This window comes from Gopherus flavomarginatus, chromosome 1, assembly GCF_025201925.1.
Source record: "Gopherus flavomarginatus isolate rGopFla2 chromosome 1, rGopFla2.mat.asm, whole genome shotgun sequence".
Taxonomy (NCBI): Eukaryota; Metazoa; Chordata; order Testudines; family Testudinidae; genus Gopherus; species Gopherus flavomarginatus.
This window is the reverse complement of record NC_066617.1, coordinates 179,426,423-179,440,680: the sequence shown is the minus strand read 5'-3', so window position 1 is coordinate 179,440,680 and position 14,258 is coordinate 179,426,423. Positions and strand designations below refer to the sequence as shown.

General features: G+C 42.4%; 1 protein-coding gene across 1 annotated transcript in view; it reads right to left on the bottom strand.

The window, feature by feature from the left end:
• The window catches only part of LOC127054752 (uncharacterized), a 29,942-nt gene extending 24,954 nt beyond the window's left edge, over nt 1-4,988 (bottom strand). The window contains exons 1-2 of the mRNA XM_050960922.1: nt 4,918-4,988; nt 3,615-3,887 (exon numbers count right to left, since the gene is read on the bottom strand). Coding sequence (XP_050816879.1) covers nt 3,615-3,887; nt 4,918-4,972 — 328 coding nt within the window. The 5' untranslated portion in view covers nt 4,973-4,988. The remainder of the gene's footprint in view (nt 1-3,614; nt 3,888-4,917) is intronic.
• Nucleotides 4,989-14,258: the final 9,270 nt, after the last annotated feature.

Below are 14,258 nucleotides of genomic sequence, written 5' to 3'. Positions count from 1 at the left end.
CACTATATCATTTTTCATATGAGGGCAAACAAAACCGGACAGAGTATTCAAGGTGTGGGCAAACCATGGATTTACACAGTGGTGTTATGATATTTTGTCTTACTTTCTATCCCTTTCTTAATAGTTCCTAACATTCTGTTAGCCTTTTTGACCGAGGCTGTGCATTGAGATGAAGTTTTCAGAGAACTTTCCATGCTAACCCTCTAGAAAGAGCTCTTCGAGTTAACAGCTAATTTAGAACCCATTATTATGTATATGTAGTTGGGATTATTTTCTCCAGTGTGCGTTACTTTGCACTTATCAATGTTGAATTTCATCTGCTATTTTCTTGCCCAGTCACCCAGTTTTGTGAGATCCCCCTGTAATTCTTTGCTGTCAACTTTGGACTTAACTATCTTGAATAACTTTGTATAATCTGGAAACTCTGCTGTTTAACTGTTCACCCCCTTTTCCATGTCATTAATGAATATGTTGACCAGCACAGCTGCCAGTATAGAAACCCGGGGGACCCCACTGTTTACCTCTCTCCATTGTGAAAACTGACCATTTATTTCTACTTTTCGTTTCCTATTTTTTAACCAGTTACTGATTCAGAAGAGGACCTTCCCTTTTATCCCATGTTTACTTAGTTTCCTTAAGAGCCTTTGGTGAAGGACCTTGTCAAAGGCTTTCTGGAAACCCCATTACACTATATCCACTGAATCACCCTTGTCCACATACTTGCTGGTGCACTCAAAAAATTCTAATACATTGGTGAGACATGACTTCCCTTTATAAAAGCCTTGTTGACTCTTTCCCAACAAACTGTGTTCATCTATGTGTCTGATAATTCTGTTTTTTTACTATAGTTTCTACTAATCTGCCCAGTACTGTAATTTCCAGGATCACCTCTGGAACCCTTTTTAAAAATCAGCGTTATGATAGCTACCTTCCAGTCATCTTGTACCGAGTTTCGTTTCAGCAATAGGTTACATACTAGTAGTTCTTCAATTTAATATTTGAATTCCTTCAGAACTCTTGGGTGAATACCATCTCGTCCTGGTGACTTATTTCTGTTTAATTTATTAAATTGTTCTGAAGCCTCTTCTATTGACACAGTGTGGTACAGTACTTCAGATCTGTCATTCAAAAGAATAGCTTTCATGTGGGTATCTCCTCCACATCCTCTACTGTAAAGACCGATGCAGAAAATTAATTTAGCTTCCCTGCAATGGCTTTGTCTTCTCTGAGTAACACTTGTATCATCTAGTGGCCCCATTGCCTCTTTGGCAGGCATCCTACTTCTGCTGTACTTAAAAACATTCTTACTGTTAGTTTTTGCATCTTAAGCAAGTTGCTTCTCAGATTCTTTCCTGGCATGCCTTACTGTACTTTTGCACTTAATCTGCCAGAGTTTGTGCTCCTTCCTATTATCCTCACTAGGATTTAACTTCCAAATTTTGCAGGAAGTTTTTTTGCCTCTGACTGCCTCCTTTACTGTGCTGTTTAGCCACGGTGGCATTCTCTTGGTCCTCTTATTGTGTCTTTCCATTTGCATCTGAGCCTCTATTATGGTGTTTTTAAACAGTCCTCATGCTGCTTGCAGGCATTTAACCCTTGTGACAACTCCTTTTAACGTCTGTCTAACAAGTGTTCCCATTTTTGTGTAGTTCCCCTTTTTAAATGTTACCACAGTAGGTTTTACTGGTCTTAACCACCCTACAAGGATATTAAATTTAATGACATTATGCTCACTATTACTGAGTGGTTCAGCTACAGTTACTTCTCGGACCAGATCCTATGCTCACGTAGGATTAAATCAAGAATTGCTTCTCTCCTTGTGGGTTCCAGGACTAGTGGCTCCAAAAAGCAGTCTTTTATGGTGTCTAGAAATTTTATCTCTGCATCACGCCCTGAAGTGACATCTGAAATCATCCATTATTACTGTGCTTTCTGCTTTTGTAGTCTCTCTAACCTCCCTTAGCATTTCACAATCACTGTCACCAGCCTGGTCAGGTGGTCGGTAATATATTCCTACTGTTGTATTCTTCTTATTCAAGCATGGAATTTCTAGCCATAGAGATTCTATGGTACGGTTTGGTTCATTTAAGATTTTTACTTTGACTCTATGCTTTCTTTCACATATGCCTTTCCCCCACCAGGGTGACCTGCTCTGTCATTCCTATACATTTTGTACCCTAGTATTACCATGTCCCATTGATTATCCTCATTCCACCAAGTTTCTGTGATGCATATTGTACTTATGTTCTCATTTAATGCCAGGTACTCTAGTCCACCCATCTTACTATTTAGACTTCTAGCATTTGTATATAAACAGTGGTATCTTTTGTCAATATCCAGTTGCTTCCCTTTATGTGTTATTTTTAAGTGGGATTCTTTTACTTTTGAGTGTACTTTCACTGGCTCCTACCTGTCCTTTGCCAACTTCTTCCTTATCCTCTTTACTAGGATACAGAGTTCCCCCTTTAATAAATTCATTGCTAAGGGAGGTATCTGCCTGAACTGCGCAATCCTCTGCCCCCTTGGCTCCCCCCCCAATTTAAAAAATCCACTATAACCTTTTTGATTTTATGTACTAGCAGTCCAGTTTCATTTTGTTTTAGATGGATCGTAGCCCTCCTGTACAGACCACTCCTTCCACTAAAGATTCCTGAGTCCTTAATAAACCTAAATCCCTCCTCCTTACACTATCCTTGATCCAAGCATTGACACACTGCTGTTCTGCCTGTCTTTCTGACCCTGCGTGTGGAACTGGAAGCACTTCATAGAATGCTACCATGGAGATCCTGGACTTCAATCTCTTATCTAGCAGCCTAAATTTGGCCTTCGGGACTTCTCTCCTACCTTTCCCTATGTCACTGGTACCTACATTGCCATGACCACCAGCTCCTCGTCAGCACTACCTATTAGACCATCTAGATGTCTCATGAGATCTGCTACCTTCACACCTGGCAGGCAATTTACCATGCAGTTCTCCTGGTCATCTCAAAGGTTATTAACATCAAGATATATTGCATCTACAACTTCCCCCTATCCACCAGGCCAGTAACCCTAAGAAGGAAATTTAGTTGGTTTGGCATGATTTGTCAGCTATTACTTATTACCCTATTGTCCATGTTGGCTATTACTTATTACCCTATTATCTTCTAGATGCTTACAAATGTTTTGTTTAATAAATTGTTCTAGTATCTTTCCAGGTATTGAAGTTAAGCTGATGGGTCTGTAATTCCCTACGTTCTTTTTGTTTCCTGTTTTAAATATAGGTACTATGTTTGCCCCTTCCAGTCTTCTGGGACCCCACCTGTCCTCCTGAGATTGCTTACTTCAGAGCCTAAATAAGGTTTTAGGAGCCTAATTTCACGTTCTTATATTTGGAAATCTTTGCCCAAGGGTAGGTGCTATGATTGACAAATAATACAATAATAAAGTGCATCTTAGAATTTTAGATCACTCAATAAGGAACCAAACAAACTCTAAACTATCAGAAAATAAAATGAGGAGCATATGATAATAAGTAGAGAAACCATAACCTGCTATTAAAAACTTTGGGGGAGGGAGGTCTGTTCCACACACACCTACAAAGCGAGACACTGAGATTATACTTTTACACCTACCGTGTATGTATAGTTGAAAAATTCTTTGGTAGACAAGATTTCTAGTTATGTTATATACACTCGCTGTGTATTGTCCTTCATCCTTTTTCTCTATATTCTTAAGTGCCAAGGTTCCATTAGAAGACATAGTTAACCTATGATATGTCCTGTTATGTAACAATGTATTCCCCTTCTTCCAGGTGATGTGAGCAGGGTATTCGAAGTCAGGATAATCGAGGTGAAATGTAACAAAACCACCCAGGATCTCATTTACAGTTGTCACATCACTGTGCACTGGAAATACAACACATGCAAAATAATTTTAGTTACAAAACAGCACAGTATATTCCTGGGCATGCTATTCAAACAGATAGATGTGTTAAAATTAAGAAATGTGCACCAAGTATCCTAATGGCTAGATCAGGAGACTAGAAGGTAGGATTCCTGAGTCCTATTTCAGCTCTGCTACTAACTTGGGCAAATTATTTAATTTCTCTCTTCATCAGTTTCCCCATTTGTAAATCGGCTAATATTGTCAATATCTACCTCTTCATATTTATGAGGCTCAAAGTAGTAATTTTTCTAATTTTTTTGAAATCCCCAGATGAAGGATGACATTTAAAGTATAGGACAGTGGTTTTCAACCTGTGTTTTGTGGACCCCTGGGAATCTGCAGACTATATCTAAGATTTCCAAAAGGGTCTGCACCTTCATTTGAAATTTTAGGGGTTCACAAATGAAAAAAAGGTTGGAAACCACTGGTGTAGGATGTCACTAACCAATATATCCTCAGACAGAAGGTGGGGAAGTTTCAGTAGCTAATTCTAATCAAGTTACTTTTTGCAAACATGCAAAAAAATACAAATCCTCTATTGATTCTTGAAGTATCTACAATTTCTTACCATTATCTGAACACTATTCAGTGCAGCCCTCTTTTCAGCATGAAAGCAATGCTATCTATTTACTGTAATAAATAAATCATGCATTTTATTGTTATTGTATGTCAAGTCAGCATTGTCTCTGACACGCTTAAAAACATATTAAAACCATTTTGTAATGAGGTTGTCTATCTTTTTCAAAAACAAGATCACCATAAGCCAAAGGTTAGTATAGCCAGAAATACAATTTCATTTTACTTCATTCTAAACTATGTATCAATATGGGCTGATCCTGCACACTTTGAATTCCATGACAAAACTCCTGCTAATTTCAGCTGGAGCAGGATCAGATGTTTCCTCTGAGTTTAATAGAAACACATTGCAGTGCTAGTGATTTACTGAGAAATAAAAAAAAAAAAAGAAGTCTACAAGTAAATAACTCTTACCTTGGAGAGTAATAAGTGCACACAGCATAAACTGGAAGGCAAAACTAGATGACATGTCAGAATTGATTTTTGCTCAGATATTATATATACAAATAAGTTTATGGACTTTTTATCAGGAACCCTCTACATCCCAATAGCTTTCCAGACTCCTGTTTGATGTCTCTTGAAGATAGTGAACATTCAGAAACAATGCTTAGAGTCTCTCTGATCATTTCCTCAATGACTCACAATAAAGCTCTCACATAGGGATGGTGGATCTACTGAAATAGATACCTTGTGGCTTTCATCATTCTATCAGACAGATTCCAAACTTGTTACATACATGCACGCTAATAGCTGCTTAGAAGTGTGCACAACACAAGCCATTTCACAGCAGAAAATAATATTTTTCATATCCCTAATGTACGAGAACTCACTCAAGTGAAAATTTGGAGACAATTGTCAAAAATGAAAAAGTGCTGGTTTGTTTGGTTCTGGAGCCAAAGGGTGTCTGCTGCTAAACTAGGGAATTATTGGGCTGCCAGTTAGGATTTCAGTGGTGTAAATAGCAATGGTGCAGATTGCTCATACTACCCACCCTCCAAAATGTGTCGTAGAAATGACCAATATTCATAAGAGTCACCATTTTGACACCCATACTTACAGATGAATGGCCATACCCATCAAATACCATATACATTTAGGGTTCACGAAGTTGAGAGGTATGATCAGGATATTTCTGCCTATAGAAAGGCAGAAATCTGGCCTTGCTTCTCTGGATAAAGCACAGACAGAGAAGGAGCCAGAACATTTCAGGGAAAGTACAGATCTAGACACAAGCCCTTTTGGAGAAAGTACAAAATGGTCAGGAAACCTACCCACCCACAATCTCAGATACAGATATTGGAATCTGGACCGACCTTTCTTCCAGGCAGATGATGTACATCATCCTCCCCACCTTTTGAGGTTCAAGTTCAACTGATTATAGAACCCAGCCATCTGATTACCTAAATCTGGGTAATTGCATACTTCACCTTGAGCTTACTTGCTGAAGGAGACTAACTGGCAAACTTTTCTTCCAGAGCTTCTGCCATCCCAAATAAACTATATTAATGGGGAACTGATATTTAAAGTGGAAAACTCGTGCCTTTTTGATGTTGACTATCAATAAGAAAGATTCCCCACAAACGGTCATTTTGCCAATTGTCATGACCCAGGGAGAAGTGTTTCCCCGATAAACCAAACACTTTGGTCAATATGTTTAACAGTGCCCTTTTAAAGTAGTCATCGTTTTACTTACCCTCTCCTGAGGCCTGTCTGTATTAGCGCACAGGCTATTGTGACCTGCAGACGATAACTGCACTCCAATCAACAGCATCATTTCAGAAAATCTGGGGAGGGTAAAGACGGGGGCAGAGTTGTGTCAGCACAGAGAACATTATATGTTATTATATTGTATCTGGCAAAGTCTTGGGGCAGGAGGGCAAAGAGTGAAGCAAAGATTTACAAAAAGTCTGAGGGGTTGGCAACTGCTTCCTTTGTCTCATAGCCTCCAAAGACATCTGTGGCAGCCATTTTGGATAAACATCCATCACACTAAGTGGAGTGTAAATTTCATTCCTTTGTACACTCACTGAATACCACACTGATGGAATCTACACCACTTACGTGCACTTGCCCACTTTTCTTTAGACAACTTGCACCTGAGATATAACTTACATCTTCATTCATGTCACTAAGAATTTGGCCCAGTGAAATTATACATTCACTTACAGCAAGTCTAAATCGTGCCCTGTACAGCCAGGAAACTCACAGATGCAGCAGCACTCAGTGCACCAACTCACAATTCCACACATTCCAATGGGCGGCCTGGAGGAAACACATTCCAGAACCACATGCGTAGGCCACAAAAGAGGAGGAGTTAACATGGGAGCGTCTTCTTATTGCATCTATCAGGTGCAGATTATAGCTTGTCTCTGGGAATAAGTTATAGCATTTTTTTTTTAAACACACCACACACTTGCTCTCTTACTAGCAGTATCCATCTATCAATGAATTTACAGAGGATCTAATTACCATGGTATCTAGAGGCAACATCTATACAGTACTTGGAAAAGTTTTTCTCAACTCATTGCACAAGCACAGCTCATGCCTAAACATGGAGTCAAGAAATATACCCAAGAATGTATCTGGGAAAGGGTTGGAAATCTGATATTTATTTTTTAAAATAAAAGGAGTGCTGCTGTACAAGAGGAGGAGAGGAGTAAGGGAAATCCTGGGGAAGGCACAGTGAGGCGTATCCCTCCCTGCCGCTGCCAGAATGGCCCATTATGTTTGATGATAAACATATCTTTCAAAGACTAAACCTTAATTTAGGACATCTTTCCTTTTGAAAAATGTTGATCCCACAACGTTCCATGGCACTTGAAAGCCACATGGGGTCATACAGGGGACACTGAGACTCTGAAGGAGAAGCCCCAGGACTTGAGAACTGTATGAAAAACACCTGGAAAAAAAGAGACAGTAAAAGAATGAGGTTGAGGAGACAAACCAGACAGTCTCATGCAGGAAGAGAAACTAAAACAGGGAAATAGACTAGCAGAGGTGTAGAGGAAAAGTCCCTCGATACAGTGAAAGGAACAGAGTGGTGAGAAGATTAACCCTTAAGAAACTTGCAGTCTCAGCTCTTTGATAATACTTGCTAGCCATGGAATCAGTGTCTCTTCAAGGTCCTTTCTATGTCCTTCCATTAATAAGACATAGAGAGGACTCTAAAAATATTAACTACCTCACTGCTGTGTCAGATACATTAGAATTATCCCCATTTTACAGATGAGGAAACTGAGGTGGAAACTTTATTTGCCTTGGTCAAAGCCACAGACACAGTCAGAGTCAGAGCACTTTCTGAAAAATCAGGCCTTTTTATGGCATCACAAGTTGGCCGCCAATATTCCTAGTCACTTTGAAAATGTTGGCCTTCTCCGCTCAATGTTCTCATGCACGAGATGGAGCTAACACCTACTGTATCTCATGAGGCTTAATACACTAATGCTACAAAATGCTTTAAAACACTTGATGGCAGGAAGTGCTAGGGAAATGCAAGGTTAGGGGTACACTTGAGCATTAACCATGCCACATGTATGAACCACATCTGTTTGCAAAGGCAGTCGACTGACTGATCTATGTAGCTGACTGGCCACATCCCCGTCCCTCTCTGCTTTGACTGCCAATGACTCATTTTAAGCCATTTAAATACCCCCAGATACCATTGTGCAAAGGACCTTGGAAATGTGTATAATAAATAGATGAATGAATATTCATGTGTATTATTAATAAACTCAGGAGCCTTTCCTTTACAAGCTACTTCTCCCCTGTACAGTTACATAGCAGAGACAGGTCACTGGTCATAGTTTTACTTCCTCCTGCTTCAGCACCTGTTAGCGACAGCAGTCAGAGGCAGCAGAGCATTTCAGCAAGAAGGAACCCGGCTGCTGCTCTGTGCTCTGATTGGCTGAGAAGAGCCTTGGTTTGTGGTATCGTTGATTTTGGAGTCACTGTAGACGGCGAGCTTGAGCGTTGTTCAAATAAGGTCACCTGGAGCATAGACTGTGCACCGAATGCCACAATGCTGCACTGTCTTGCAGCAGCAGCCCCCACAAGGCTGCATGAGGCGGCACTCGCACCGGAGAGCACGCCAGACTTTAGTGTCAAGAGAAACTCTTGAAATAACACGAGAAATAACCTTCTTCCTTTTGGGAAATGCTGTACAGTTTGTGTGTTTGCTTTGGTCATTTGCTCCTGCCTCTGCTTCTAATGATGTGAAAGGTACAAACGGCCTGTGGTTACAAGCACTGACACAGGGATCCCTGAGAGGACCTATGTATACAGGAGGAGGCACAAGGAGCAAGTCAATCAGGGCTTAATGTTGGTATCATATCCAATCCTTCAGTGTTTGTGTGGTTACCTTGCTACCATACCTGATGCTGGTGTTATGTAACTACTGTGATACTAGTTGCTTTCATGTTTAAGTATTCCCCTCCTACCTGGGCTCTGTTTCAAATATAGTGTTTAGTTTAAAAACCAAAACCAGGTCCAACCGTATCAAACCTGACCAAAATACATCATGGTGTCAGCAGAGTCTTTATCCTCCTGGTTCCAGAACCATTCTCAGGCAGCCGGGATACTCGCCTTGGTCAGGGCTGCTCATGTCTCCCTCCCCACATTCCACAAGGCCCTCGTTGTAACTCTTGAACTTCAAACCTGTATAACAGCAGTGGTCACACCCAGGGCCAGCTCCAGCTTTTTTGACACCCCAAGCGGCGAAGAAAGAAAAAAAAAAACAGAAATACCCCAATTGAGTTGCCGCCGAAGAGGGAGAGAGGGACTGAAGGACCTGTTGCCGAACTGCCGCCGCAGACCCGGACATGCTGCCCCAATAATGGACGGAGTGCTGTCCCTTTCTATTGGCCGCCCCAGGTGCCTGCTTCCTTCGCTGGTGCCTGGACACACCAGTGCCAAATACGGAGGCAAAATAACCACTATACTGCTAGTCACACTTCCCCTATTTATGCATCCAATGATTGTATTGGCCCTTTTAGCCATCGCATCTCAGTGGGCACTCATGTTGAGCTGATTATCTACCATGACCCCCAAATCTTTTTGAATCACTGTCATAAACAGATAGCTAAGAGTTAATGTCTCTTTCACCTGAAGCACCTGACCAGAGAACCAATCAGGAAACCGGATTTTTTCAACTTTGGGTGGAGGGAATTTTGTGTCTGAGGTCTTTGTTTTCTGTCTGCCTGCTTTCTCTGTGCTTTGGAGAAGTAGTTTTACTTTCTAATCTTCTGTTTCTAAGTGTAAGGACAAAGAGATCAGATAGTAAGTTATATGGTTTCTTTTCTTTGGTATTTGCATGAATATAAGTGCTGGAGTGCTTTGATTTGTATTCTTTTTGAATAAGGCTGTTTATTCATATTTCTTTTAAGCAATTAACCCTGTATTTTGTCACCTTAATACAGAGAGACCATTTGTATGTATTTTTTCTTTCTTTTTTATATAAAGCTTTCTTTTAAGACCTGTTGGAGTTTTCTTTTCTGGGAAATTTCAGGGAAATTGAGTCTGTACTCACCAGGGAACTGGTGGGAGGAAGAAATCAGGGGGAGATCTGTGTGTGTTGGATTTGCTAGCCTGATTTTGCATTCCCTCTGGGTGAAGAGGAAAGTGCTTTTGTTTCCAGGACTGGGAACGGAGAGGGGGAGTCACTCTGTTTGGATTCACAGAGCTTGTGTCTGTGTATCTCTCCAGGAGCACCTGGAGGGGGGAAGGGAAAAAGGATTATTTCCCTTTGTTGTGAGACTCAAGGGATTTGGGTCTTGGGGTCCCCGGGGAAGGTTTTTCAGGGGGACCAGAGTGCCCCAAAACACTCTAATTTTTTGGGTGGTGGCAGCAAGTACCAGGTCCAAGCTGGTAGCTAAGCTTGGAGGTTTTCATGCTAACCCCCATATTTTGGACGCTAAGGTCCAAATCTGGGACTAAGGTTATGACAGTCACTGATTCCCAGGATAGAGTCTCGATCCTGTAAGTATGGCTGTAATCAAGTTCAGACTCATCCGGCAGTACCTGCTGCTGGTCATCTCCAGGAATTCGCTCTCCAGCCATTGGAGTGCCCTCTGCAGGCCGGTGTCCCATTACCACTTGGCCCCCAATGTCCTTCCCAGACTGGGTGCCCTGTTGTCTGGGGTGTTTCCCTCTGGCACTACCCCCACAGTCTGGGGCTTTCCTCCTCCCAGGGGAATCCCCACCCACTGTCCCCACTTCACCTCAGTTTTGGCTACTGCCGAGTTTCCATCTAGCCTCCGTTCACTGGCGCAGACTGCAGTATCAGCCACTCATCACAGGCAAAGGGTTTTGGACCTGCTGCCAATGGCAACCCTGCACCTATTCAGCCTATAGTCGGGCCTGCAGCCTGGGGCATTCCAGGCCAGAGCTCCCAGCTCCTCTGGCCCTTCCCCAGCCCTGCTCCTAATCTAGGTGTCTTGCTTGGGTCCCTGCAGCTTCCTCTACAAGCAGAGGAAGACTGTTTGCTTGAGCTCTTGGCTCAAGCCTTTATAGGGCCAGCTGGGCCCTAATTGGGCGTGATCCCAGCTGAGCCTGCTTCCTGCTCAGCCTGGGCTGTTCTCCCAGCCCTCTCGCAGGGCTGGTTTTAATCCTGTCAGGGCTGGAGCAGGTAACCACCCCGCGACAATGGCCTACGTTATTTGTTCCTACCTGGTAATAAAATCACCCATATGAAACTTCAAGCATATTATTTAGCTGTGAGAAACCAGATTGTGTGTGACAAAATTTGGCTTATAATGGACAATAGCTTTAATACTAAATGAATAACATCTCTCATTTACCTAACCATCTGTCTGTCCATCTATACATTGTATAATTGAGAACAATCTTATATTTTTCACCTGACTTCTCCTCCTTTAAACAGAAGTGGGACATTTTCATCTTAATTGAAACATTAAAGGCAGTTGTGGGAAAGTAACAGTCAGATTGTTGAATTTTCAACATAAATTTGCAGAAGCTTTACTTGACTATTTGAAAATATGTTACGTTCTTAATGTTACCTATTCAAAACTCAACTAAAGAACAAAACAAAATTAATGTATTTTCATAGAATGGGTTGGAACTTTCAAAAGAGTGTTAAAAAAATTATTTGTGGTTATTCTGTATAACAATAATAATGGTGCATCTCAGAACCCTACAAGTAACGAAACTCAAAACTACCAAAAATTAAGCAAGGAGACCATGATAATAAATGGAAAACTCATCAGGACATTCTATAATAAACATACGTGGCTCTGTCCCACCAAACCTTAGAGAGCAAGAAATTAAGATTATCCATTAACACCTACATTGTAAGTGTAGTTCAAAATTTCCTTGGTAGAGATTTCCTGAACTGTTATACATATTCACTGCGTAGTGTTCCTCATCCTTTTTCTCCATATTATACAGACATAAGACTCTAGCAGAAAAGATTTGAAACCTGTTGGTACATTCATTCTTGCAGTGTTCAGTAGTTTGAACTCTCTGGTTACTTAACAAGATTTTTCCCTTTTTCCAGGTGATATTAATGAGGTGTCTCGGGTCTGCACCCTCCAGGTGAAGAGTAACTAGGGTGACCAGACAGCAAGTGTGAAAAATCGGGACAGGTTGTGGGTGGTAATAGGAGCCTATATAAGAAAAAGACCCAATAATCGGGACTGTCCCTATAAAATCAGAACATCTGCTCACCCTAAGAGTAACAGAACCACCCAGGGCTCCAGTTATATTTATCACATCATTGTGCACTGGGAACAGGTGTGCTGGACAGTGTTCTCTCTAATTTTTCCCACCCATGTGTGGAATTAATTTTGTTATGTGCACCAATATGAAGGTGATGTGTCACACATCACCTTCATATTGGTGCACATAACAAAATTCATGTGGTGGGGGGTGAGGCCGATGGGTTCTTGTGGGAAGGGGCTCAGGACTGGCATAGAGGGTTGGGGTGCAGGCTGTGAAGGCTCCGGCTGAGGGGTGTGGGTTCTGGGGTGGGGCCAGGGATGAGGGGTTTGGGGTGCAGGAGGCTGCTCCCGGGCTACTGTGGGGAGAGAGGACTCCCCATAGTGCTCTTTCCCTGCAGGAGCACCTGGGTGGGATGGAGGAGGTGGGGAGAGGTGCCTGTGTCTGCTGCAGGAGCTCTGGGGCTGCAGGATAGATGCCTCTCCCCCGGCCCCAGCAGGCAAGCTAACGGGGTCTTGGCGAGGGCAGCAACGACCCTCATATCAGGAGTCAGCAACAAGGCTGTATAATCATTTTTTTACTAGCCTTACTGACTCAAACTCACAAAGCGACAATGGATCTAATGAAACAGACACGTTATACCTTTGACCACTATATCAAACAGCATCCAAATCTATCAGGCAAGAGAATGCTAATAAACTTTTTTATTTCCACATCACTGCTGCAGCAGTGGGAAGTGAGCCCTGTATGACCCACCTCACAGCAAAATCAGGCTTGTCAGACCCCTAATATGCGAATGTGCTAGAGCAATACTCAATAGTCAAAGCTGAAAAAGGGCTGGTTGTGTGGTTTTGGAGAAAAAGGTAACTAGCAGTCGTATGGTGTTCACATTACTCCCCCTCCAAATTGTGCAGCATATCAGGCATTCTCTTCCTATACAAACATACGTTCCTTAGGGAGGAACAATCAATTGCACAAATACAAAATGGGAAATGACCACCAAGGAAGAAGTACTGCACAGAAGGATCTGGGAATTACAGAGGAAGGGGCAAGGCACCTCCTTTGCCTTACTGGGCTCAGCATTTCCCCCTCGGGCAGTGCAGGGGCCTGGAGTAAATTAGTTCCACGCGGGAGAATCTTTATTCCTCATTCAGGTTTTATTTTTCAGTATTTAGAAGGTGGGCCTCAGAGTAGGCCCAAGGAGCACCCTTCAGCCAAACCAAAGAAACAAATTCATAACAGGTCACACAAAAAGGACTACCTTTTCCTGGGCACTCTCCGCTGTGTTTCCTTGTTATGCAAACCGCAGGATGTCAGTCCTTCCCCAAATAGGCAACTCGCTTAGTTGCTTCCCCTATCAGGAGGAGAGCAGCCTTTCACCCTGGAGAAGCCTTTTCTGTCTGTTGCCACAAGCCCTGCTGCAGCTTGTCTCGCCTCCTTCTCTCTCACCAGAGGAGGGGTTTTTAAAGGTCTCAGGCAATCCTTAACCAGGACTCAGATGTTCCTAGTTGACCTGAGGTAAACTCTTTTCAGCCCATGGGGAAAAGGGCCTTTACCATTCTAGGGCTGCCTTCTTCCATTCTTACAGCTGTCCGGTCTGACTTTGTCACATATCCCGTCCTCCTTTCCCCCAACACTAAGGGTTTGGACTACTTGGGCAGAGAAACGGTGTACCGTTGACAGACCATCAGCATTGACATAACAGATTCCTACCCTCTGTTGCACTCTGAAGTGGAAGCATTGTAATGACAGGAACCATCTTGCTAGCCTTGCATTTTTTTCTTTGTCCTGGTGTATTCACTTCAGAGGGTCTATGGTCTGTAATGAGGGTAAACCACCATATGAGCAGGTAGTGCAGGAGGGTTATCATGGCCCACTTTACTGTACAACATTCCTTCTCCACTACAGTGTACTTTTATTCTCTAGGAAGGAATTTCCTGCTAAGGTACAAGACTGGGAGTTCTTCCTCTCCTACCGTTTGAGAAAGTACAGCTCCCAACCCTAACTTGGAGGCTTCTATTTGGAATATGAATTCTTTCTCAGTGTCTGCAGTTACTAGCACCGATTACTGCAGAAGGCTGGCC